Here is a 27888-nt window from a genome sequence, read left to right as displayed (position 1 = left end):
CACTTACCATTTTTTGGCAGAAATCCCACCCCGCATAATATGTAAATTGTTCTGAATTATTAAAAAAATAATGAAAAAGAAATATTTATGAACTTATAATAATATACAGCATATTGAAAAATGTGATAAGTTTCAAATGCAGCTTCTCAAACTCAATTTTTTTTATTAGAATTATTATTATAAGTACTTAATAATAGATATAAATCATAATTAAAGTACCTACTTACTATCTATCAAAATTATTATTATTAAATACAAACGAGTAATACTGTCTCAACGAATTGTCAATTTTTAGTATATTTTACTTAAATCTTATTTCCTATTTTATTTTGGTATGTTACAAAATCACTGTGATTCGCTCTTGATTTTAAGTGACGGTATATCTTCGGCTTCCTGTACAGTTTCTGGTAATCTGATTCCGAGGGTCTCCGGAGACGTCAGCATCAGTAATGCGGATATCAGACAGGTGCTTGCGAATAGGTATGATGGAAGCGCAGTCACATACAATGCCTAAAATTTATAAAAATAACATATCCTACATATTTAAAAAAAAATTTCTTTGTTATTTCTAATAAAATATCATTCCACCAAAAATTATTTGTAAAAATAAATAATGATTCTGACGACATTTAGGGATCAGTTTAAAATACCTTGATTCAAAGATTATTAATTATGTCATTTATGGGATGTTCGTCAATATTAAAGAAAGTTAAAATAACATCTTGGATGCACAGTTGTTAGTTAATTTTGACTTGATTGGTACGGAAAAATTAGTTAATCCTTAAATGCTTAATGGCAATCTTTTAATTTACATAATATTATTAATTGAGTTAGCATTTACTTGGTAGAATTCCATTTTACAAGAAATAAAAATATAATAATATTAAATTCTACAGGTTTTTAAAACGGTGTGTCGATAGCTATTTCGGTTGTAACACCATTATCAAGACTATTCAGATAGGCCGTTTGCTTTTGCTTAAATACAATACGTATAGATAGAGACAGAATACATTTTATTATTCGTTCAAACAATATTATGACTTTGTATACTTATTATTAATTGTAATATTATTAATACTTTGAAAACCCTAAGTGGGTTTTTAATGGATATCAAAATTTATCAAAAGTACAGTGTTCGAGTGCTTTGGTTATTTATTGACATTATTAATCAATTAAAATATTATTAGTATAATTATGTTAATCATGTGTAAATTATATTTAATAGTGGCGACGAATGTATTACCAAATTTTCATTAATGATTATGTGATTACTTTTGGATAATTCGCGATTAATTTCCAACTGTTCGAGTAAATTTAATTTTCAACCTTTGTTACATATATGCAAACATTCTGGCGTTATATTATTACTGATGCTATGCGAATTTGATACCAAATGTTTAGCAAACTGAGAATCTGTTTTACCATTCCTGAAAGACCGGAGGTGTTCTTCGAAACGAGTTTTTATAGGCCTGTCAGATTGACCAATGTAGCATAGACTACATGTGCCACATGTTATTTTATAAACTTTTATAAACTAAAAAAAGTATATTGTAGATCTGGCTAATTTAAATTGTTTTTTATATAATATTTTTTCTACCATGGATGTTGCATATCCATTACTTTAGGTTATTTGTTTAATGAAAGTTAAATTTTGAATTTTTAAAGTTGATAAGTTAAATTTTGTGAACTACGGAGAACTGTAAGTTTTTAAATAAAATTTCATTCAAACAAAAAACAAAAAAATAGTAATACCGTTTGTTGAAAGGCAACACCATGCGATTAATTAATGTTAACGCACATTGGTCAGAATCAGATGAATGTAGGGTAGTGCTATCTCTATGCATATAAGGAGTGTAGCCATTTTATGTTTAGGTTTTATAATAGTTTTGTCAGCGTACATATAGTTTTTTTTATCTATAGAGACACATCCATTATATTTCTCAAATGATTTCTCACATAATATGTCATCCATAAATGTTAAAATATGTAGGCGAGAGTACAAAGCCGTATCGAACACATTGTTTCACTTTAAATATTTGAAACCCGGTGGCCTTTGCTCGTACCAGTGCAGAGATTTGATTTTATAAACTTTTCGTCAGATTAACTATGTGTCTCTGTCAGAATTTGGCATATCTTGTACAATGAAAAAAAAACACTTACCAATAATGGAGTTTGCGGTGCTAATATGGAGCCGATTCTTCCAATCATTGAGCATGCTGCTAGCAATGAGTGGCGCAATGGAGTAGGAAAGAGCTCCGAAGTGTAGAGGTAAACGCATCCGAATGCAGAAACTACGAAGAACTTTCCAAGAAGATATGCTGTCAATGAGAGCCATCTCATACCTAGAATTAATGATTGAAATAATATGGATATTTTGTGTAATTGTACTAGTAATACATTTAACTTATCTTCCTTGATTTTAATCGGATGCGTTTGGAATCAAGTAAGGTTTGTTAACAATTATTGTAGATAACCGCCACGTTTATGGAATTGCTCCAAGTGGTGTCAGTGTTATTTTGGAACAATAAAAATAATGAAAATGTGTTATTGTGTTAATTATTTAAAATAGCTCAACTGAATGGCATTTATTATCAAGTTAATCCAGATGGTTCTCCATCACGCTCTTAGTGTGTATAATATGCATCTTGTTGCAGATTTTTTCCACGTTTATAAAGAATACTGTTTACAAAAAAAAAATATTGTTTGAATGATGAATATTTTAGAACAAAAAGGTTGCGGTGCATCAAACCGCTCTGATGCCACAAGCTAACTAAGCAGTTGCAGCCAGCAAATGATAAACCATATAAATTATACCAGGGTTACCGAACCTTTTTACGTGCGCGTGCCAAAATATCCCACATATTATTTTTCGACTATCTGATGTACCGAGCAGTTTTTCATGGAGAAAAGGGAATTCTATTAAAAATGACGATATTCTAGATACTACTCACAAAACGTAGCACACATAAATTATAGGTTTATCACTTTTTTTCAATTATGCCATACATTTCGGTCCTCCAATTCTGAAACTGTCCGCCAAAATTATTACTACAAGCTCCAAAGTTTTTGTTTCTTATTTGGTACACCCATTTTCTGGGTAGAATTTTTTTATGTTACTGTATTATTTAGTTTGGGTATTTATGCCCAAATTTACATCAGAATGACTCAGATCAGATGAGGCATTCTCTTGCTACAGAGGTCTCAAGAATTACAAATCGATCAAAATCAGAGGTTTGCGGCTAGGCTTTCCCCGCCGTCAGGTGAGGTTAGTGCGATAATATTATTTTTGACGAAAAAAGCATAAGGACCGACCTATGTAATTATGTATTTACAATAAACGTAACAATTATTTTTGAAGAGTATTTGCCTGCTATTTTTTAAACAATGCAATTTGTCATTCATTATTAATTATTATAGGTATATTTTTTCTCTTCAAAAAACACTAGCCTGTTATGCTAAATCGTCTCCATAGGTTTGCCACCACTTTATTATACAATATTGAATAAAAAATACTTATATTGATTCTACAAAAATTCTTACCTTCGGGAATAAAAGCGAATGACAGCAAACATATTCCACCACACAAAAACGCCGTGAAGATAGTTTTTTTTCTTCCAAAATAGCTCATTGTAAAAAGTGCAGTTAAGTGTGCAGGAATATCCACTATTGCGGAGTATATAAAATTGGTATACATATTACCAGCGAGCAGAGATGAGTTTATTGAAAGACCGTAGAAACAGAAAGTACTTGTGATCCACCACACTGAACATTTTAATACTCTCAAAATAAGGATTTTAGATCGTATAACTTGTTGTAGAGGAGATTTTTCTGGTTCTTGCTGTTTTTCAGTATCTTCGTGTTTAACTTCTACATCTTTTTTAAACTGTTCTGCATTATTAGCATTGAAATATAAACTCTCCATTGGCTTTTCTGGTAAAACTCCTCCGTTTATCCGCGCCATCTTTTTCAAGTTGTTGATAACCTCTTGATAGCGATGTTTTGAAAGTAGGAATCTATTACTCTCCTCCATCAGCCAGTGGTATATGAAGAGCATGAGGGCAGGAGCGTACAGGACGATGGCGAGGTGTCTCCAATATGGGACGGCCCATGCTATTAGACCCATCGTTGCTTGACCGGAAGCGAAGAAAACGTGGATGGTAACACCTCCACCTACTCTTGTGCTCGGTAGAAGAAGTTCCAAAGCTAAAAAATAAACAATACAAATTATTCATTAATGACACCGGTATTGCTATGTTATTTATTAACAATATATCTTGAATATTTTCAACATTATTTAAACACATTCAATTAATTTCGACAATCATCTGTACCCTAAAGCAGTGTTTTTCAACCTTTTAACACTTGCGGCCCGGTGAACATAGGAGAAATATTTCGCGGACCAATTTTAACCAGAAATAATAACCATTAAAGATAGAATTTTATTTATTAAATCTTATGTTTTAAAATTACAACTTTTGGTTAGTGCCACACCTGCTGCTGCTTTTTTGTAAGCAAATTTAATTAATATACGTGTTTGCAGCATTGTTTATGAGAGATGAAGCGCTGCATTAACATCGATTCGATTTCCCTGTTTCATTTTAATTACTGATAATATAGATGAAAAATTCTTTTCACATAAATAGGAAGTCGAAAAAATTACCAATAATTTGATCTTTATAATTTAGAAATGGATATACTTTATCATGGGATATTCAAAGTTGAGACAATGATTGCATTTTATGTCTGGATACCAGAGTGACATCAGAAGATAGCTCGATCAGCTTTTATTTCTCATGAGGATCAAGTGCGCATCTTCCAAAAAGGGATTATTAATACAGAGGTTAGAGGTCCGCCTTAACGTAGATCTTAATTTTCAGAGAAATATTTATTAAAGTTTTCAGCTAACGCGTTTAAGTGTTGGCTTATGATGTTGAATATGATTTTCTGGTTAATGTCAGACGCATTCAAAAATTCTCTTAGCATTTCATCTAGTGCAAAATCCCCCGAATCGTGCAGCAATATAGTCGGTTGATACTCGTAGCATGGTGAAAGCTTTCGCGGACAAGTCATAAATTCGTGCGGACCGGCGCCGGTCCGCAGACCACCGGTTGGAGAACACTGCCTTAAAGTATTATTAATATATCATCATTAACATCAACCAAGGTCAATCCAGTGATGAATGAAAGCCTATCCTACATCCATCCACTCTTCCCAGTTCATATTTCTTCGCTGCCACGTACATACAGCATATTTTATGAGTTCGTCTATTTAAGGGTTGTGAGAAGTTTATTGTATGATGGCATTTTTCCAGCGGTTTTCATCTGCTTAGCGACCTCTCTCACATCGCGTATTCTTGTATTCTTGTTCATCGGATTTTTTATGGTATTTCCGCTTTATGCTTAATACGATACTTCAGTGAAACATCAAATAATTTTCAACTATAGGCACGACGAAATTTTGGACTCGCTGGCAATCGGAGAGCGAACGTCGAGGTGTGAATACGTCAATTTGTTTTTTGATGGCGACGGGAGTAGTAATTCTTAAATCGTGTAAAGATGACTAAAAACGTTATCCATTTACTTGAAAAATTATTATTACTAATAGGACAATAAACAGAACATTAAATGGAAGCATGTTGGATTTATATGACAAATTATATTTCGTTCGGCATGCGTCATTTGCGCCCGCGACCCACAATCCGCGCATCGCCTAACCACGATCTTTTTAGACCATGCCTCAACTTTACTGAGGTACGCTTTAACATGCACCTTTCCATGCCACATTGCGCTACATGCAATTTTTGATTTTTCTTACATTAAGAGTCAATGTTTCACACGCATCGTAACCACTGGTACTACACATTGGTTGAACACTTCAAAACGAATGTTTTGGTACGCATTAACAATATTTATTGTATTAAAGTTAAATAAAAAAGAAATACCAGTCCTGTTGGTAAGCAAAAAAAAATTACCAACTAAATGTCAGATATTTACATAATATAAATTCAGGTTTTCAAAAAATTATGTGAATATATTAAATTTGAATTACGTATATATTCATTATCAAAATAAGTAGGTATGCAAAACCAAATTTCTAGTTTTTAGATTTACTGCGAGCAGATTAATTCAAAGTAAGTATGAAAAAACAATTAATATATGAAAAATGAAGCACATAATCAAACCATAAAACATGTCGCCGTATTTAAATTAGTAAGCATAATCTGACAAGAAATTCTTATTCTACGGCACTGTATACTGCTATGCATTCTATTGAGAGATTGTAGAATTATCATAGACTCGACTCGATGACCGCGCGGCTTAAGCGTCGGCCTATAACGTCATGGGTCCCAGGTTCGAATCCTGGGTCTGACAAGTATATATATATTGTTTTTCAATTTGTGTATGAGTCAGAAAATGAATCTAATAGGTTGAGCAAGAGGCTGACATCCATGTGTAGTAAAAATAAAAATTAATGCAAACTTCCACTGTGTGGAGGCCCATATGATCTTATTAGGATCGGACATGGTCGGACAACTCAGTGGTGACTTGCCAAACCTTACTCATTAGAAATCAAGACAAAAGCAAATCGCGCATACGATGTGGCTTTTGGAGACCGCATTTGCCGTTGTTCAATCTATTAAGTTTAAGCACACACTGAAAAACAACATGTAATCTTTTGCCAGACGAATATTCGAACCCAGAACTTATGACATTATGATTATAGGCCGAGACGTTACAGCTCGGCCATAGTGGGAATCTTTTTTTAGTTACCTAAGGATATTATAATCTCGTATAATCATACTGCAGTGGCGAAGGGTGGAGGTAGGCTGTTGAGATCCGACTTAAATAGTGCACATTAAACAATGTCAGTCACACTTATTCGCTTAAGATCGCTTTAGATGGAAGGAGATTGTAGGCAACGCCTGTAATTTCAGTGTTCACCGCCCTCGGTATTAAGGCAAAGGTTATGAAGAAGAGAAATTACTTTATGACAACTTATTTTGTTAATAATACTTTATAATGTTTTTTATATTGTTTCATAGCCTTAAACAGCTATCAAAATCAGAGAGTCATTTATTTCTAACCATAAAATAATATATTTCTTACCCAATATGTAGGCAGACGTATAAACACCCGATCCCAACGTTTGCTCAATCACTTCCAACAAAATGTACATTGGATAATTGATTGAGAACGACTTGATGATGCCAAAGGTTCCTTCAACTATCGCAGAGATGATCAGCGCTGCCCTCCTGCCGTATCTGTCTGAGAACAAACCGACGATCGGAAGCGCCAGGAGTGTTCCGACGCTGTGCATCGTACCAACAAGAGTTCGCTTCCAATCTTCGCAAGGTATCCCGACCTAAAAAATAATTAACTAAATTTAATTAAAAATTAATTAAAAAAAAATTAAAAATTAAAATTAACTAAACATTTGGTGTTCACCTCAAAAACATATGAATTAGATTTTTTTAAATATCGGTACATAGTTTTACTAATTAAAATTAAGTCATTGCTAACATACATAACGATGGTCTAATGTCAATATCCCGTATCTGATCTATATGACGAAAATGACTTTTTGGTGTACTAAAAACAACATAATTACAAGATAAAAATAACTTTTTGCATACGACGTTTTTAAATTTTCTGTTGAATCATATAAACTTGACAAATCTATCTATTAATAAAAACTTTTTATTGTACTTGATAGAAATACTGAATAAATATTATAGAATACAGAAATGTCATTTTGACATTTCATATTGATTTCCATAGTATCGCACGTATATATTAATAATTTAGTTGCTATGACCCACTTAGCAAACAATAACAGTAAGTAGTAAATTTTCCGAAACATACAAAACAGAATTAACTGAAAATGAATTCAATTCTGCAAAGATGGCAAAAAGTATTAAAATAATGCATTGTCGTCGTGTTCTGATATATTCTAAAAGTTTCAAATGTCTAGCTAGTCGGGAAGTTAGTTAAAAATCTTGGACAAACAAGAAAAAAATTGTACTGCACAAGAAAAAATCTGTACCGGACAAACAAGAATACGAGCTAATAAAAACGTGGAAAAAATTACTGCCCATCGACTTGGAAATTCCCATATCTGTAGTTATTTTAACAAAAATGATACAGCCATTTTAGTAATTTCCCGTATCTGAACATTACAGGGAAAAACCTGTTATAAACCGCACCATGCTTCTAAGCTGTCAAGCATGTTGCATGACGTGTGTTGAATTCAGCTTTAAAATGTCACTTATTAGAATTATTTAAAAGGTTAAACAGTAAGTAATATAACGAATTTGGATGTTTTATCTTTATTTATAAGTCACATTTTATTGGATGTTATTATTTTATATTAGGCTTAATTTTGCGTTACCACTTTTTACGTTACGGGTTATTGGCATGCTATGTAGTTACAACATGTGTGAACTAATATTAAATATATAGTTTTTTAGCTTCCTGCACAATTTGTAAAAAATCGGGATATTAACGTTAGGCCATCGATAATCATGACAACAAACCACTATGTGACTTCAAATTCAATCATTTTTTTTAATATTGGTAACCATTATCATATGATAAAAATAAATACTAAACTTGACTAGAATTAAGATAAATCTTATCTTAATTCTAGGCGGTCATTTAATAAAAAAACAAAATATAATAATTATTAATGACCTAAAAGTTTCATTTGAAAGTCTACAATAAATAATGTCGCATTTTTAAATCTTGTATAATATTGTCTTTAATAAAAAAATACGCCATCTAGGAGTCAGAATTAGTACTAAATAGCTTCATTTAAAATAAAATTAATAAAGTTGGTTGCCATTATTGGTGAAATCAAAAATGCGTCAAATGCGTATCCGTCAGAAAATGGCTATATGCAAATTGTACGTAGGTACAATATAGAATTATAGATGTTTATTCAATGATACGTATACTCTGCAAGATTCAACTGATATAATAGAGAGAATATAATTTTATTACTTGATAGTGATTACGGAATAATAATTTTAGATGTATAATTGGTAAATATTATAGTCAAAATAATATTTTCTACTTCGGAAATATTGAATACATCTTTGTATATAAATATATTGATTTATTATGTATGTACTGTTACTTTCGATTTCATGTAATTGTTCATATTATAAATAAATAGTATATGCATAAGACAGTATACATTCATTACGCTGGCATCTTAACGCATGGCATTTTAAATATCTGAGTGCAACTGAGGAAAACAAATCAGCTTGCTTTAAATCATGGGTGGCCAACCTTTTCAGCAGCCGGGCCAGATTCTAAAAATGAGATTTCCTACCGGGCCGCACAACCGATTTTTTTATTATACAAAACAAAAAAGATATATATATCATATTAAGGGTGATCATATATGACAACTGAGAACCTAGCGGAAAAATACGAAGCTTGCAATTTGAGAATTATTTTTGATAATTTACAATTTCAACTGTATTGATTAATAATGTATCTGAAAACATTAAAAAGATTTTTTTAAGTTAAAAATAAACTTACGATTATTGTAAAAAAAATGTGAATTTGTTATTAAATTTTAGTGAGAAGTTTGATTTTGTGTGGCAGAACTAAGTGCATCAATATCGATATCGAGTGAGGTTGTTCCTACACGCAAACAGTTTTCCAAATGCACATCAGTGATTCTTGTTCTCACTCGGGATTTGATATGCTTCATCCGACTAAAAAGCTGTTCACAGGTGTGTTTCCAAATAGCGAAGTCTTCATTAGAGCATGATTGTAAAATGCTGGATATTTCTCCTTGTCCAAATATTATGTTTTGTAAAACTCTTCCAAGCCGAACTAATGGAATGTTCATCGCAACATATTTCACAATGTTCCATTTGTAAATTTCCCGGTAATCAATTCATGTTTACGGAAAATGGCGTTGCAAATGCAGCAAAAAGCACACGGTGCTTTTTAAAATTTTGAGCCAATATCGAATTTCAATTTACGAAATTAGCACATCTAGCGGCAGCATTTGATATTATTTTAATTTTATCATTGCTCTACGGCCCACAAGTTGACACCCAGTGGGCCGCATGCGGCCTGCGGGCCGCGGGTTGGCCACCCATGCTTTAAATGAATCTTCAACACAAAAGGACTTTCAGGTAATTTAACCTTAGTTATGTACCATTTTTCTGCTACAATTTTTTATAATACTATAAACATAAACTATAAAGGACAAAGTTTCTAGTTTTGTCCAAGAAAGTTTTTAATGTAATTCTAAAAAAAACACATACAGAACGACTAATTTTTACCAAAATAATTCTGACGCCCTTTTTTCTTAGCATCCTCTAAATTAAGCCAAAAATATGTGTATTTTTTACATGATGGAAGAGCAAAATGAAATAATAATTTTAATCATCATCATCATCATCATCATCAGCCTGAATCTATCCACTGCTGGATGAAGGCCTCTTCAAGTTGCTTCCACTTCTCTCGGTCCTGTGCATTGCGTTGCCACGTACTTCCGCAGAACTTTATCATTTCATCGATCCAGCGGCCTCTAGGTCTACCTTGTGGACGTTTTGTACTTCTTGGATACCACTGGATGACTAGATTTGTCCAACGATTGTCTCTTCTTCGAGCTATGTGTCCAGCCCATCTCCATTTAAGGCTTTTAATAAACTCTATTACATCGCAAACCCTTGTCTGCTTCCTTATCCACTCATTCCTCTTTTTGTCCTTTCGCGTTATGCCCAGCATGCACCTCTCCATACCACGTTGTGCTACTCTAAGTTTCTGGATCTCTCTTTTACTTAGGGTCCATGTTTCACACGCATATGTCATCACGGGAAGCACACACTGGTTGAACACTTTGCGCTTTAGGCACAGTGGAAGGTCACTTTTGAAGACATTATTCAGCCTAGCTTTACTCTGCGAACAATTTCATCAAATATACATCCATCTATAGATACTTGTTGTCCCAGATAGATGTAGCTTTTCACCTGTTCGAGCTGAGTGCCATTGATGAGGATCTCTTTTTGGCCTGCAAAGCAGTTGAACATGACTTTCGTCTTTGTTACATTTATTTTCAAACCTACTTTGTTGCTTACTTCAGCGAGTTCCTGCATTCTGCTTTGGAGGTCTTCTGAGTCTTGAAAATTACTATGTCATCGGCAAAGCGCAGATGACTCAGGTATTCTCCATTTATGGGGATCCCTTTGTCATTCCAGTCAAGTTGCCTGAATAAGTCTTCAAGGGTAGCTGTAAATAGTTTAGGTGAGATTGTATCACCTTGTCGGACTCCTTTGCTGATAGGAAATCTGCGCGATGGTTTATGGAGATTTACAGATGCTGTTGCGCTACTGTATATATTATTGAAAATATTTATATAGCGTCCAGGGATTCCTTGTTTTCTGAGTGCGTCGAGTATTGAACATTTCTTTATTGAATCAAACGCCTTCTCATAGTCTATAAAACCCATGCATAGTGGCAGTTTGTATTCCTGGTACCGCTCTATGATTTCTCTGACGACTTGGATATGGTCCATAGTGCTGTATCCTCCTCTAAATCCGGCTTGTTCTCTCGGTTGGTTCTCGTCTAGTACATTTTGCAGACGGTTTGAGAGAATTTTTGTGAACGTCTTGTAGAGAATAGGGAGTAGACTTATTGGACGATAATTTGCTAGGTCTTCTCTGTCACCTTTTTTGGGAAGAATGACAATGCTGGCATTTTTCCATACCTCTGGGACATCCTCTTTGTATATGCAGGCTGTGAACAATTGTGCAAGTACTTCATTTACATCCTTTCCTGCTTTTTTGAGGATATCTATCGTTAAACCGTCTTCCCCGGGGGCTTTCCCACTTTTCATGTAATTTAAAGCATGGGTTACTTCCCAGGATGTAATTTCGGGAGTATGGTCTTCCGAATTTCCATTTCTCTGAAGATCTAAGTCTATAGTCGTATTGTCAGTGTCATCACTGTAGAGATCGCTGTAGAACTCTTCAACTCGGCTTAACAAGTGTTCCCAATTTCTGACGATAGAACCATCTTTTGCTTTTAGTGCTGTGATTTGACGTTTTCCTATCGACAAGCATTGCTTGTTTTTGTTTAAACTTCTGCCTGCTTTCACAATTGCTTGTATGAGGTTTACATTGAATTTACGAAGGTCTTCTCTAATCTTCCTTCGGAGGGTTTTGCAAAGTGATGAAAACTCCATATCGTTTTGCGCCTGTCTATCGCTCTTGGTTTTCCTTCTCTGCTCCATAAGATTCAATGTTGCCTTCGAAAGCTTGGTGGAAGGTGTAACTTCTGAGCTTTTTACGCCTGTTTTTTCTGCACATTGTAGAATAATATTCGTTATATCCTCCGCGTTGGATAGGGAAACGGTTTCGTTCTCATCTAAGAAAGCCGATAGTGCATTTTTGAGTTCATTTTGGAATTCAGTATTGTTCTGCAGGTATACGCGAGCATTTGACTTCTTCTGCAGTTTGGATCTTTCTGATTTGACGTTCAATCTTATCTTACATCTCACCATCCGGTGATCACTGCCGGTGTTAAACTGATTGATCACCTTACAGTTTAAAAATGTATATTTTCTGTCAGTGAGGATGTAATCGATTTCGCTGGTCCTTCCTGTCGGGCTTCTCCACGTCCATTTACGTGTAGGTTTATGTTGAAAAAAGGAATTCATGATGTGAAGATTGTTGGTTTCAGCAAACTCCACAAGCATGTCCCCTCTACCATCCCTTGAGCCATGTCCGAAATGTCCGACCGCTACGTCATCTCTTTGGTATGATCCAATACGTGCATTGAAATCTCCCATTATGATGTTGAAGTGGCATTTACTTTTATTTTTCAAGGATGTTATTTCCTCGTAAAACTCTTCCACTTTTTCATCAGGATAGCTCTGTGTCGGAGCATATACTTGCAAAATCTGAATGCGGTACCTAGCATTGATTTTAAGTATCACGCTTGCGACCCTGTCAGAAATGCAGTTGAACTCGACTATGCGGTCCCTCCAGGCTTTGTTGACAACAAATCCAACACCGCTCGTGCGTCCTTCATCGGTTCCTTTGGAGTACAGCACATGTCCGCTTTGTAAAGTAATAATACTCTCACCTTTACGCCTTACTTCGCTGAGTCCGACAACATCCCAGTGGATATTCCGGAGCTCTTCTTGAAACTCTACAAGTTTGGCATCGCTGGACAATGTTCTTGCGTTATATGTAGCAATGGTCATCTGTTGGCAGCCTTTTCCGGGTCTCCGGGGATTTTTAGCACCCTCTGCCTTCCTTCGCTGATCGCTGCCGTGATCAGTATCAGGTTGGCCTCCGGAGAATGAGGGCCGGGTTCTAGAAGTTTTTGTTTTCATATGAAGGTTTTGGACATAACACACCACGCTGTCCAGACGGGTTGGTGTGTGGTTTTTCTGTCTGGGTGATCCTTCCCGTAGCCAAAGGTCTCTCGTTTTAAGGCGCCAGAGTTTCGCCTTGCACCCTTCTCTATTGGCTACAGATATTATGTTGCGTTATACAGCACATTATCTGCATTGCCCGGGGGACGCCACGCGGAGGCTAGAGATAGGATTTGCTGACTTTCTTGGACAGTGGCGTCTCAACATTTTTTAGAAGTATACCTATTGGCATCGGTATACATCATTGAGGCCATAGTCAGCCATATTTCCAAAAATATTTTCCTGTCATAAAAAGTTGTAACTTCATCACAAAATCACTCTTGCTAAGGAAAAATCTGGAAAAAAGAAAAGAGACGTAATTGATATTCGCCAAAAAGACGTATGCGTCAATTTTATCACGTGCGGGAGAACAAAATTAAATAACAATTTTAGTAATTTTGCGTAAATATTTTTATACCAAAAAAATTCTCTTTCTGAGGAAACATATGCAAATACGTGTCCGATAAAATGTACGTATGCAGTTCGCTATATCCTACACCGTGAAATGTTGTATCGGAAATATATGACCGTATATACTGTCAATATACTGGATTATTTTTTAGGTTAGGTTAGATTGGGTTAGGTTTTCATTCTTGAATTCATGAATTTTGCCAAAATCAGCCATCTATCAGAATTAGGGATTCCAATCCCGGGATCCCGAATTCCGGGATCCCGAGCTATTTTCGATACCTATGAATCCCGGAATTGATAAACATAATCCCGGGATTTCGGGATTGATTTTTTTTATCAATTTTTATGGAAAATAAAATAAAAGCGAAAATATAACAGAAAAAATACTTTTAATAAAAAATAACTACATTAGAAATAAACTGAGTTTGAATGAAGTTTGATTTATACCCATGTGTAGGTAGCCGATTCATTTTATTTTGTCACATAAATTATTAATAATGAGAAAGATTGGAAAAAAACAATGCTTCGCACTTTTAACAAAGTAATTCCACCATTATATCATACGTTTTACGGCAGTTTCATATTTGGCTGACTAATTAGATTTATGAAGCGGAAAGACCATAAGTACGCCATGATTATTTGCTTTACTATTTTAAATCTCGCTAATTCATTATGTCTTTACTATCAGAAACAGCAATCTCATATTAAATTCACATTATTATTTATATTACAATATTATTTACTCCATTAAACTTGTGTATTTCCAAGATTGAACGTATACAATATAAATGTCTTAAATATAATAAATTATACTAGATTTATTTTTGACCAATTTTATCAATGTTATTTGTAAATATAAAAATTTTATATTAACAATGGAAAAAAATGCCAATCCCGGGATTGTCAAATTGTAATCCCGAAATCCCGGGATCGGAATTTTGGCTCGGGATTGGATTCCCTAATCAGAATATAATAAAATTTGTGACCGTATAGTACACGGTCATCTCTTTCCGATAAGAAAGCTCACGGCGAACTGTGCTACGGAGAAATGTTTTACGTACAATTTACATGTAACCCTGAAAATAAACAATAGGAAGTAACTCGTATTCGGCGTAATGTCCATTAGGTACGTTCTTTTTACCACGTTTTTATTACCTCGTATTCTTGTTTGTCCAGTACAATTCTTTCAATCGATTCTTAACTAACTTCCCGACTAACTAGACATTTGAAACTGTTAGAATATATCAGAACACGATGCCAATGCATTATTTTAATACTTTTAGCCATCTTTAAGCCGAATTCAATTCATTTTCAGTTAATTCTGTTTTGTATCGAAAAATATTTCGGAAAAAAAATGTAAAAAGTAAAACACTATTATTGGTTGCTAAGGGTGGTCTTAGCAACAAAATTATTAATATATACGTGCGTTACAATGGAAATCGATATGAAATGTCAAAATGACATTTCAGTATTCTATATTTATTCAGTATTTCTATCAAGTACAAAAAAGGTATTTATTAATACATAGAATTGTCAAGTTTATATGATTCAACAGAAAATTTAAAAACGCGGTAAGTGTAATTATGTATTTGTATGTATAGGTACTATCGTCATTTAGGGACATTAAGGGATCACCTCTTCGATGAACGTGTGATTGCGTTCATAAACATAACTCTCGCACGGAATCTTCGTCGTATGATCGAACTCTTCTGCAGAACAGGAAACGGAACCATCGTGTTGAAGAGAATGAGTAACGTTTCTAGCGACAGCGTACCGATAGCACTTATCATTCTTATCGATAGCGTTCTGCATCCATGGACTCTCGTATCCTTGGCCGGGATCTTCACATTCCGGTACGAGGCATCTGAAAAATTAAAAATTACGGTGGATATTATAAATTAAATATATTTTGTATTATTATTTTAGTGAATAATACTTCGAGCAATGTAGAGGATTTAATTACTTCTTATTTACCACATTTAAATATCATCCTAATTATATCTAATGGCCCCCTAATCAGGACACAACAGCTGTGGCGTTCGCGCTGTAAAGATTAAATAATATACCATTCCATTGCCGACTCAAGTAGAAAGCCGAAACATTCACAACGACTGGTCCTAATTTTTCCGCCCCTACCGTTTTTGTCTATAGATGACCTGTTATTGTTCTATAGAGTGCTCATACTCACGCGTCTGTCGTGTTCACACAGGGAATGGTTTGATTCGGATAGATGAGTGATATGATAAATAATACACTAGCGTTAACACACTTTCTACAAATGAAACGGATAGATCAATGCTACATATTCTTTGGAAATCGATATTACCACGGTTTTTGTGTGGAGTGTGTGAAGTCTGACTTTGACAGCTGATGAATAACAAGAATGTATATTATTTATAAATAACACTGATAGTTCATATATTATTTGATTTGAGATTTTTTTATAATTCAATTTGAAACGAGAAAGGGCGAACCAATATGCCAAGCTATCTGGGATCTGATTTTCACAGCTGAAAAGTTGACCACTCGTTGCTTGTGCAAAAATATATGCTCAGGCTTTATTAATCTAAAGATGGCGCTGACCACTATTAATATATGTATATAATATATAATGGAGATTCCAAGTTATGGCAGTGTGCGTACAATTTAATTATTTAAAACAATCAACCGGGGCTAGTAATATAAGTCAAATTCATGTTTACCGATTTCATTATGTCACACACACACACGCCAATGCAACTTTATGTTTAAATAATAACTGATGTATCCGTACACACCAAGTAACACAGGAACCTCATTTATAGTATGAATAAAATTTATTTTACTTTGTAAAATATTTAATTATATGTATAATTTAATATATAATTTTATTTGACCCACGTGAAAAGAAAAGTTGCTTACCGCTGATATAGGGTATATAATTATTATTACCCCACTTAGATGGCAGTGTTAAAAAAATATCCACTTTTAATGTAGTGGTTATTATCAATTAGTTTATGATACAGTTTAGTGTCTACAAATTATGTGCCTAATTAAAATGTATGTTTCCATTCTGAAGTCAATTTGTCGTTTGAAAAGTTATTGTTTAATCTTATCACTGAATCAATACGACTAATACCTACCACTGAACAGTAAGTTATTAACCTGCATGTTTACATTTCTTTATCTCTATGTAGACATATTTATGTGATATGCGCATTACGCTATAAACCAAAGTCATAAAGTTGATAAAAGATGACCGAATTTAATGTTACTGTTTGTAGGAAATTTTATACATTTTGTCCTCCATCTTTGTACTTTATTTATACTAACTTCATTCGGGTTATATCATGGGTGGCCAATCCGCGGCCCGCGGAACGCATGTGGCCCGCTGGGTGTCAACTTATGGCCAGTAAAGCAGTGAGAAAATAAAAATAATATCAAAAAATGCTGCCGCTAGATGTGCTAATTTAGCAAATTGAGATTCGATATTGGCTCAAGATTTTAAAAAGCTCCGTATGCTTTGTGCTGCATTTGCAACGCCATTCTCCGTAGACGTGAATTTATTACCGGGAAATTTACAAATGGAACATTGTGAAAGGAGAAATTTCATCAGGTTGGTTTGGAAGAGTTTTACAAAACATATTTGGACAAGGAGAAATGTCCTGCATTTTACAAACATGCTCTAATGATGACTTCCCTATAAATTAGAAACACTTACACGTGTGAACAGCTTTTTAGTCGGATGAAGCATATCAAATCCCGAGTGAGAACACGCATCACTGATGTACATTTGGAAAACTGTTTGCGCGTAGGAACAACCTCACTCGATATCGATAATTATTCACTTAGATCTACCACACAAAATCAAAACTCCTCACTAATTTTTATCTTTATTTTTTTACTGTTTATTTTTTATTATTAAAAAAAGTCTAATCTAATAAATATGTTTGATTCTCATTTTTTTTTATTTTATTAATATATATTTCTTTTTTGTTTTGTATAATTAAAAAAATCGGTTGTGCTGCCCGGTAGGAAATCTCATTTTTAGAATCTGGGCCAGCTGCTGAAGGTTGGACACCCATGGGTTATATGAAAACCGTTATATGTTAACCGGTGTTTCCAACTGTTATTCACAAAAATATCCCAGATAGTATTTTAAATACGCTATTTTTGGAAACGCTGGTGTAAACTGTTATCTCTTGGTGGAATATACTGAACACAGTATACATTAGGTACTAATTATAATAATTCTATGTATCCATAACTCGCCTCTATATGATTTCTCCTCGATGGCAATAAATTGTCTTTTGTTTAATTCATCGACACCCTAAGTTACTAATTGTGTACCATTTTTAAGAACGGTGTGATTTCGACTATCGCAATGTACCTACTCCATATTATAATATTGATCAACCCCAATTTATCCACCCTATTTAGCTGTGTTACTACACACATATAAACCCCTATACATGAACTAGGCGGCACCAATATTACTTACTTACTATTTCTTTATAAATAACATTATAACACCGTAAGTGATTCTAATATCATTCAACTCGGACCATTCATCTTATTCAAACGTAACTCAGCTCTACTCTCCGAGTTGTTTCACTGTGAATTGAACTCTCCTGGGCTCTTTCCTTTTTATTTTTACACCATGTAACTATACTTTGAGAGCATGATGAATAAGCATCACTGAAGACTAACATCCATCGAGTCTCATTACTGACATACATCTTTCACTGGACCACATGAACAGCGCTCGAAATGGAAAAGTTTACAAACTGGATCGCTCGACAATTTTCTGAAGATATTTATATAGTTATCAAATTGTATGTGTATTTTATAAAAATAAGTGTGTTAGATTTTTTATTATATAACCTATCTAGCTCAGGCGGTCAACATATTTTTTCCACGAGACGGAGCGATAGCATTACCGATTTTACGAGCCGGAACGGCGCTCCGGTGCGCTACGGCCCATTTCGAGCCCTGCACATGAAGGATCGGGGCCCATTGGGATGGATTTCCGTTGCCGAAAATGTAACAATGTTAACCAGGATCGGGTTCTTTCGCTTTAAAGCGATATCATCATCATCAGCCAAGGTCGATCCACTGCTGGATGAAGGCCTTCCCAATCTCTCTTTCACTAGTTCTTTGCACCCACGTACATTCACCGAACTTTATGAGTTCGTCTATGCGATGAATTTAAGGGTGCCCCCGTGGATGCTAATTGCCTCTTTTGTGACTTATGACGGTATTTTTCCTTCGGTTGTCAATTCATCTGCTGAGCGACCTTTATTACGTCGCGTACATACTCTTGTCTGTTTCTTTATTCATTGGTTTATTTTGTGATCTTTTCTCGTTATACGCAACATTTCCTGTCACGTTGTTCTACTCGTAATTTTTTGATTTCGCCTACATCAAGAGACCATGTTGAAGACTTTACGCTTAAGAAATAACGGGAGGTTCTATTTTTTAAGCGTCAAAATGCACTCCATGCCAGTTTGGTTATTCGAGCAATCTCGATACCAACGTCATTGACATCTGTGTTGTCATAAATTATACCTAACATTAGTTAAAACTAATAGTCTTACATTGCTCTAGCTATTAGATATTTACATATTCGTAATGAATTTTGTACGTGTAAATAAAGAAATATTTTAAGTTAGGTATAAGCAGTGTTGCCATATTTTTATATGCTGATTATAGTACAAAGGCGTAAAAGTTATAGTATTTTTGAAAAATATATAGTATAGGAACATTTTTCGTCTTGAATCCTTTAAAATTATAGTATTTTGGTATATTTGGCGTAAAATTATAGTATTTTACAATTTTTTGCGAAATCAAAATTATAGTACGGTTGGCATCACTGGGTATAAGTACTTATATTTGACACGTCATCTCGGGTTATAAAGGTGTGGGTCTCGGGTTCAAATCCCGAGTCTGGCAAATTCACATGTTCTTCGATGCTTTTTTTTTGGATAGACACAGATTTTACACAAGTGGAACCATAACTTGTAAAAACAAAATTGTATTTATACAACCTCCACCGAGTAGAGGTCCATAATATATTTTATATAATATAGAGGAAACCTATATATATTTTTTATTTGTATTTTATAAGAAATTAAATGTTTTATTTATTGTTATTTATAATAACACTTTTTTTTAATTCTTAGTATATTTTTGAATATTTTTTTAAACGTTTTAAATAGATACGTTTATTCGAACATTTTAACCTGAATATTTCACCTATCGATAATTAACAAGTGTTCTAATTAATAAATACCTACGTATATAAAAAACATTTAGAAAAAACATTCCTTAAAAGATCCCATCTTGTTAATACATATTATTTTTTGGTCATGTTTATTATTAAAATTTGGTTTATTAAGTTTTCTCTGCATAATGATAAAAAGATATTAGACAATTTCTTAATTTAAAAATATTTTATATTCATTTAAAAAAATATTGATTTTTATTAAAAATAAAAACGTGTATAACATGAATTCATATCTATCTATTTTATTTTCTATCTATTTACGTTTTTTAAATTGTAAATTTCATATTATTATTTTATCGCTAAAGGCAATGGGCTCGCGATTTAGGGCGGCTGTTACCCTAGAGACATAACTGGATTCGTTCAATATGTGAATAATTGGTATTTTTACGGCGCCGTTCAATGTAAAAGTTTGAAAGCCACTGCTATACACATCAAATGATGTGCACCAATTTTATTTTTCATGGTTAAACGCCATGAACTTGGCTCTGTAAAAACATTATAATTTAAAATAATATGCCCACGAATTGACTTCCGTCCCACGCTAACGTAATTTGCAAGTCATTATCCGAAATCGTCAACAAACATATCGCAGTTAGTGAAATAATTATATGTCATCCTAGTAATAATCCCATATGATTTCGATAAACATATAATTATAATGATAGATAAGCCATCCAATAATATTATTTAAAATCTTCGTGCACCTAGATCAGTGGTTCTTAATCTTTTCGAAGTCACGGTGCACTTTTGATCATAAGAAAAATAATTACAAGATAAAAAGAACTTTTTATATAAGTACAACGTTTTTCAATTTTGAAAAAATAAAAGCGTTGGAGCGGATCCTTTTTTGAGTTGCTCCGCTCCAGCTCTTCTCCAGGACCTAATACTTGCTCCGGCTCCGCTCCAGGGTCTGCTCCGCTCCGGGAATTTTTTTTTAATATTTATTATATGTATACAAATATTAAAAAAATACTAAGTAGTTTTAAAATAATCGTCATTTTCATTATTAATTCTTTAAAAAAAAACCAACAGCAAATCATCTCTCATTATTTGCCTCTTCTGTGTTATTTGTCACAGTGTTGCAAAGTGACAAAATATATCTACTATTTTCATTGGATTTTAGGACGAAAATTTAATAATTAAAAAAAAATAGCCGGAGCAGCGGTGCACTACAAATTTTCGGTGCTCCGGCTCCGCTCCTGCTCCGGGTAAAATCCAATAGCTCCAGTGCTCCGTGCTCATGCTCCAAGCTTCGCTCCAACGCTTTGATTTTTACCATTGCCGATCCTAACAATATTATATGGGCCTCCACAGAGTGGAGGTTTGTATTACTTAACATATTTTAGTTTTTACAAGGAAATGGATTTTAGTCACTAGCTAGGTTGACCTATTAGGTCCATACTTTGACTTCAAACACAAATTGAAAATCGATATGCGGATTTGCTTGACCCAGGATTCGATCCTGGGACCCACGATATTATAAGCCAACGCGTAAGCCGCTAAGTATACGTGTATATTATATTTATGAATGAATATTATAAGTAATGATAAATTTATCGAAGTATCTTGATAATATATACATGATTATGTTCCGTTGAATCCGCAATCTTCCATAATACGTTAGTTATTGAAGTCCATAACAAAAAGCGATTTGACAATTTTATTCATCTCCTATCCGATTATTTTAGGATAAACTTTCTCAGATTTTCACTAATTATATACATCCTGCCAATGCTACCCAATGACAGATAATGTAATGTGTAATACTTCGACAATTTGAATCACAGATAACAATATAATCCGTAATTATCTTGATTGACCCCATTCCTCTCGACATTCTACGATACGCAACGCGTGTGTCAGTAGAAAACCTGTGACACACATTATCGCAACAATCTGGGGCATCTAATTCTGTATGCCTAAAAAACAAGACGGGGCGGATGACACTAACGATCAATAATGATTTTATAAGGTTACGCGTATTCGATAACCACGTGTAAATGCGATAGTTTGCTATAACTCACATGTGAGCACTAATTGTAGTTATGGCTGCAGCTATAGTTGTTATACTCAGGTCCAGACCAGACGACTGCCTTTTGTGTGTGTCCCTATTTGGCTGCATCTTTATATGTGATTTAAACTGTAAAATATTTTGTGCCTGATTCCCCTATGTGAAATTCTAACATTTTAAGCACTGGTGTTAATGCAGTGGCAATACAAATGTTATAATTTGAGTGTATTCCAGCGATATTAACACTTGGTTCACATAAAATGTTATTCCAAAATAATATCTTACCTTTTACTAATAATGCTATCGATATGAAACTCTCATTGGTAAATTCATCGTGGTAGGTTTCCAAATTAAAATAAAGGTTAAATATTTTGCTATAACCGAGACTGATCCACTACGCAAAGAAAAACTCTCATCTATGACGATGGCATATTTAAGATGTGCTTATATTTAAAATGTATCTTAATCTTTATTTATTTAATAAAAAACAAAACATTGTGGACATAACAAATCAAAATTCAGGACGGACAGGAAAACAAGCTGGTTCTTATCAAACAAAGTTAATTAAAAATACACAAGTAGTTGTATAGCAAATACTACCCTCACAATGGAGAAGAAAAAAAAATTAAAAAAAAACAATGCCATACAATAAAATAAAATTTCAAAAACAAAAAACACAGTACATCACTGAAAATGTGTATATCTCTGGGGAGCGCTTTGACTAAGTATTGCACCCCTCGCTAATGGTACCTGATAAACTTGACACGAGGAAATGTTTCTGGCCCAGAATAGGCCATGGCTGTGATCACGTAACATAGACATATAACATTTCCGTCTGTCAAGCAGAGAAGAATTTCTTCAGCGTCTTTGTATTGAATATTTTGTTATTGTTTGGCTTTTATTGTATCGACAATACGTCATGCAAACAAGATACTATTTTTAAAATCTATACTATGTTAAAAAACAACGTTGCAAAAATACCAATGTACTATTTAGAATTGATAAGATTTATCATTTAAAACGCTACCGGATGATAATCCACGCTAAACATCAATTAGCAATGTTTATTCCGGTAATAAAATACCCGCTTGATCATTATTGTACTGTATAAAATATAAAATTTATCGTATAAAAAGTTAGTGTTATTTCACTATAAATAAATCATTGTTATCATCAAGAGGGTAACAACACTGGGTAGTTCCTGACCTCTTCCAACCTGTTCCTATTCATATTGGTCATGTTTCAGTTTGGTAAGTAATGCAAATTGCCATCCACATGAAAAATAGATCTCTCATAGCGAAATTGGATTAACGGCCCGCGTGCGCCACATAAGTCAAAATGGAGTTTTATGGTATTTTCAGAACATAACCTTGGATATTCCTTAAACGTTGTAGATAATCTATTTATATAGTTTTGAAGCCTTATTATTCTTTATATTTATTTTAAACATTTATGACTGCATGAAGTATTTTCATTACATAAAATAGTATTCTTTTAAACCTCTTGATCTAATGTTTTAGAATATAGTCATATTTCAGTACATACATGTGCATTGGTGTTAAGATTTTTTAGATTTATTAATTTTTAAACAAGATACTATTTTTAATCTATACAATGATAAAGAACAACGTTGCAAAAATACGAATGTACTATTTAGAATTTATAAGATATTATCATTTAAAACTACTGATTTAATACACATCGTTGGGTCGTTTTTAAATCTTCCATAGGTTACTAATTTGTTTCTGTTAAATTCAGTACTTACATATATAATAAAAATGTAATAATCTGCCAATACAAATGAAAAAAGCAAAACAACTGTTTCTAACGTATTTATAATGGGTTGTTTCATATTTAAAAAATATTTTAATAATCAGTCAATAAGTTATATCGTCATAATAATGTACCTACTCGGCTTTAATCAAGGATGCAGGGAAAAATGTACAAAAAAATTAAAAATCAGAAGAAAACGCATTTCTTGGGTGAAGAATATGCGTTAAGCGTCAATGACATTGAGCTACTTTACGAGCTGCTTGTTGGCGAATTTAAAATCTGCCTGTAAAGTCGCCCAGTGCGCGTCATCATCGAACAAGCTAACAAGCACATTGTAAAAAGTCTACCGAGAAAAGTTGAAACCCGACAGCGTTTGAAATGGACAATTTTACGAACCGGAGCGCTCGATAATTTTTCGAAAATTATAACATATTTATGTAATAATTTTATGAAAGTATTATACAAAAATAGTGTATGTATTCGATTTTTTGTTATATACCTGCCAAGATTGGACGGTTTAACGGGCCAGTTTTGTGTCATGCGAGATTTGGGTATAATCGGCAAAGTCTGACGACAATAATTGAGGTTTACGTCACGTCATACATATTATTTTTTTAATATGATTCTGATAAGTTTCGTGTAAACTTTAAAGATTATATTTAAATATGTAAATAATTATATTACTTTTTAATAATTCACGAATAATTGTAATGCAACTTTTATTTTTATACAAGACGGAGCGATAATCTCGAGGATTTCACGAACAGGAGCTGTGCTCCGGTGCGTTCCAGTCCATTTCGAGCGCTGAAACCCGGTCAACTTTACACGCTACACGCCGGCATGTGGGCCTACTGCGTCTGCGTAGTAGAGCGATGGTAGCGACCTCCCGGTAAAAAAAATGAACTACTTATTTTGACATTTACCGTTTTGACGTTTTAAAATGGAAACATTATTCGGCAAGCATTTTACGTTCATCTACGTTCCACTTCATAGCGCTAGAGCCCGATAAAAGTAAACAACAACACAATATTATGATTTCAACTCGCTAGCTTGTGTCTATTATCTATGTTTTTTTACGTAAATTATCTATTGTCTATGATCTGAAACTACGTTCTGTCAAAATAGTCGCTGGCTTGTGGCATCTCAGCGAATGGAAAGTTTTGTGTGTCATCATCACAATCGCAGTAGCTGAATCGCCCGCTTTTAAATTCGCCAACAAAGAGCTTGTGAAGTAGCTCAATGTTATTGACGCTTTAGTAAAGTCAGTTTTTAGAGTCGTAATGCATAACAATGATAGTCAAGGAATAACATAAAGAAATACCCATTTATACATATTAAACAAAGAATAATAAATATTGATTTAATGATACTCTTAGATCAACAGAATTATTCTACTGTCATAGTTTGACTTTTGGTACATTCGTAAGATTACTGTTTTATAAAAAGTTTTTATTAGTTTTGTAAATTAGATAGCATTATTTTTTTTTAAAAATAATATCAGCATATATTAATTCACTTCTTGATGAAAGCCTCTCCAAACAATTGTTTCAACTTCGTACTATGTATCAAGTGGAATTTAAATTAAGGTTTTTACGCGTTATGGCCAGTATACATATTTCCATACCACGACTTATTTCTGGACCTCACGTAACAAAACGTTCACTTAACAATATCTTTACGATGCTAATAAATTCCGTCCGTTCTGGTGATGTCACTTTAGGTTACCGTACGAGATTGACAATGTTATAGTATATACAAGAACAATGTCTATTTTGGCAACATAAATAATTCTAATAAGGTTTAATCATCATTATTAAAAAAATTATGTTATTTATAAAATGACTAAACAGTTATCAAAACATAATTATAATCATACATTCTTACAGCCTACAAGTCGTAATACTATCTTGATCTTATCACTTATTTTTAAATCTCTTTCTCACAATAAATTATTGAGTATGTCTCTCTTTGTCACATTTACTTTTAGATCTATATCTTTTGTCCGTAATATAATGCGATGCTCTGTATGCAATGTAGGTACATTTATATTGTATGATAGTTAAATGAAATCTGACACATAGCTATCATTTATATGTAACTTTTAACTGGATAATGCAATCGATTTTTAAAATAATAAAAATGTAATTAGATAGATATAATGTTGATGATTCTAGAAATAGCTGAACTATTAAGATGACGAAGTGCATGTTAACTGAAATATTGGCTGGGTAACCTAAGGTGACATTACAGTAACGCAGTGGCGAAGGGTGGAGGTAGGCTGTTAAGATCCACCATAAATAGTGCACATTAACTTTTTTCAGTCAAATGTATATGTTTTTATTGAAATAAGACTAATGTAGTCTTATTTCAATGAAAAGATGTATTTATGACTGACAAAGTTTAGTGTGCAATATTTATGGCGGATCTTAACAGCCTACCTACTAAAGCTACTTATAATAATATGATTTTATTAATGAGGAAATAAGTCATTTATCAGAATAAATAATATGATTATCAGAGTCGCTACTTAATCACATTTAAAATGCGTCCTGAAAATATTAATTTAATTAATAATAATTATCTTACCATTATTAGTTTTGAACAACGATATACAGAGAGCGCTTTTACTCACCTAGGGGTCATTTGATTCGTTCCCCAGTATGCGTATACTAACGCTAATGCATTCACATCCTTTGTAAAACGAGATTTGTAGCGCAGCGATGGAACTGAGTGACCCCAGCAAAACATAGACGACATAGTTTTCTTAATTAGCACATACTTATCACCGTAAAATAGGGCATATTCAATTTAGTTAATAATTTTAATACCACGTAATCATCATTGCTTTATTTATTTGTACAATATTAAATATGTCTATAAAATTACGACTGGTTTAGATGGATAAGATAACTTAAATAGTACATTTCATCATGTAATTAAGTAGTAGTTCGTCATGTAATTAAGTTATGACGATGATAAAAATATCGGACGTGTATTTTTGACATGATAACAATGTGGGGATGGTCCCTACGAACCCTTAAGGTAGAGCCGCCTCTGTGTGTCTATTCTATACCTATCGACCGCTAAAGTGATAAAGTAATAAATATTATCAAACTAAGGGTAGGTTTGTATCAAAATATTAGCACTTATTGTAACAATTACACGAAGTTGGTTTTTATTCTTGCAATAAGTGCTATATTTTAATAGCACCTATCTTACTGCTGTTAAAATAAAGCACTTATTGCAACAATAAAAACCAACTTCGTGTAATTGTTACAATAAATACTAATATTTTGATACAAACCTACCCTAAGTTCGATACTATTTATCACTTTAGCGTTCGATAAGTATAGAATAGACCCACTGGAAGTGTTAATAAAATAAAGAATGTTCAAATTACCTGTATCTGGTATCCGGGGTTAAGAATATGTAGTTGTTGGCGTGCATCGAGCACAACATCACTGGGATAATCGAAAGTAAAAAATGTCGTATTTGATATTTTCCAACACGACCAACGTTCGACATAATATCGTCCAAATTCACATCCATCGGTTTAACCGTAACACCTGATTCAGCCATCGTAGATTTTTTTAACCGAGATTCACTTAACTTGAAATCACTTATTCAGATCAAATCTTTAATTCAGAGAATCAGATCTTGTCACTGTATTGATAACGTTAGCAATATACTGCATGGCGATACAATGTTTTCTATTGAAGTGCATAAATTTTATATATTGATACAAATTAATAAAAAAAGTCAGAACATTAGGGATTGCAAAAATTCCTAATTTTGATTCCGGGATTGGCAAAAGTATTATGTTAAAAAATTTACACAAAATGTCAAGACGCATGTACTACTAATGAAACATTTAAAGATACACTTTATTATTGTAACTGCTCTGTTAAATAAAAAGACAATGTTTTTGGTTTTAGTGAAATGAGAACCTAAGTTCTATACTAATTTTTATCTTATGTTATGTAAA

General features: G+C 33.4%; 1 protein-coding gene across 1 annotated transcript; it reads right to left on the bottom strand.

Moving 5' to 3' along the window:
- Positions 1–331: 331 nt before the first annotated feature.
- On the bottom strand, positions 332–27625 carry LOC147075877 (organic cation transporter protein-like). Its single transcript, XM_085942204.1, has 6 exons — positions 27304–27625; positions 15490–15718; positions 7107–7362; positions 3541–4203; positions 2161–2342; positions 332–510 (listed from the first exon to the last, which is right to left on the bottom strand). The coding sequence occupies exons 1-6, from the start codon at positions 27480–27482 to the stop codon at positions 346–348; spliced, it is 1674 nt and encodes a 557-aa protein (XP_085798330.1). The 5' UTR covers positions 27483–27625; the 3' UTR covers positions 332–345.
- Between the last annotated feature and the right edge of the window lie 263 nt (positions 27626–27888).

Source organism: Rhyacophila brunnea, unplaced genomic scaffold (genome assembly GCF_057557595.1).
Source record: "Rhyacophila brunnea isolate RB1 unplaced genomic scaffold, BYU_Rbru_1.0 scaffold_14, whole genome shotgun sequence".
Lineage (NCBI taxonomy): Eukaryota > Metazoa > Arthropoda > Insecta > Trichoptera > Rhyacophilidae > Rhyacophila > Rhyacophila brunnea.
Note: the sequence above shows the minus strand (reverse complement) of the source record. Positions and strands in the feature narration are given on the sequence as shown.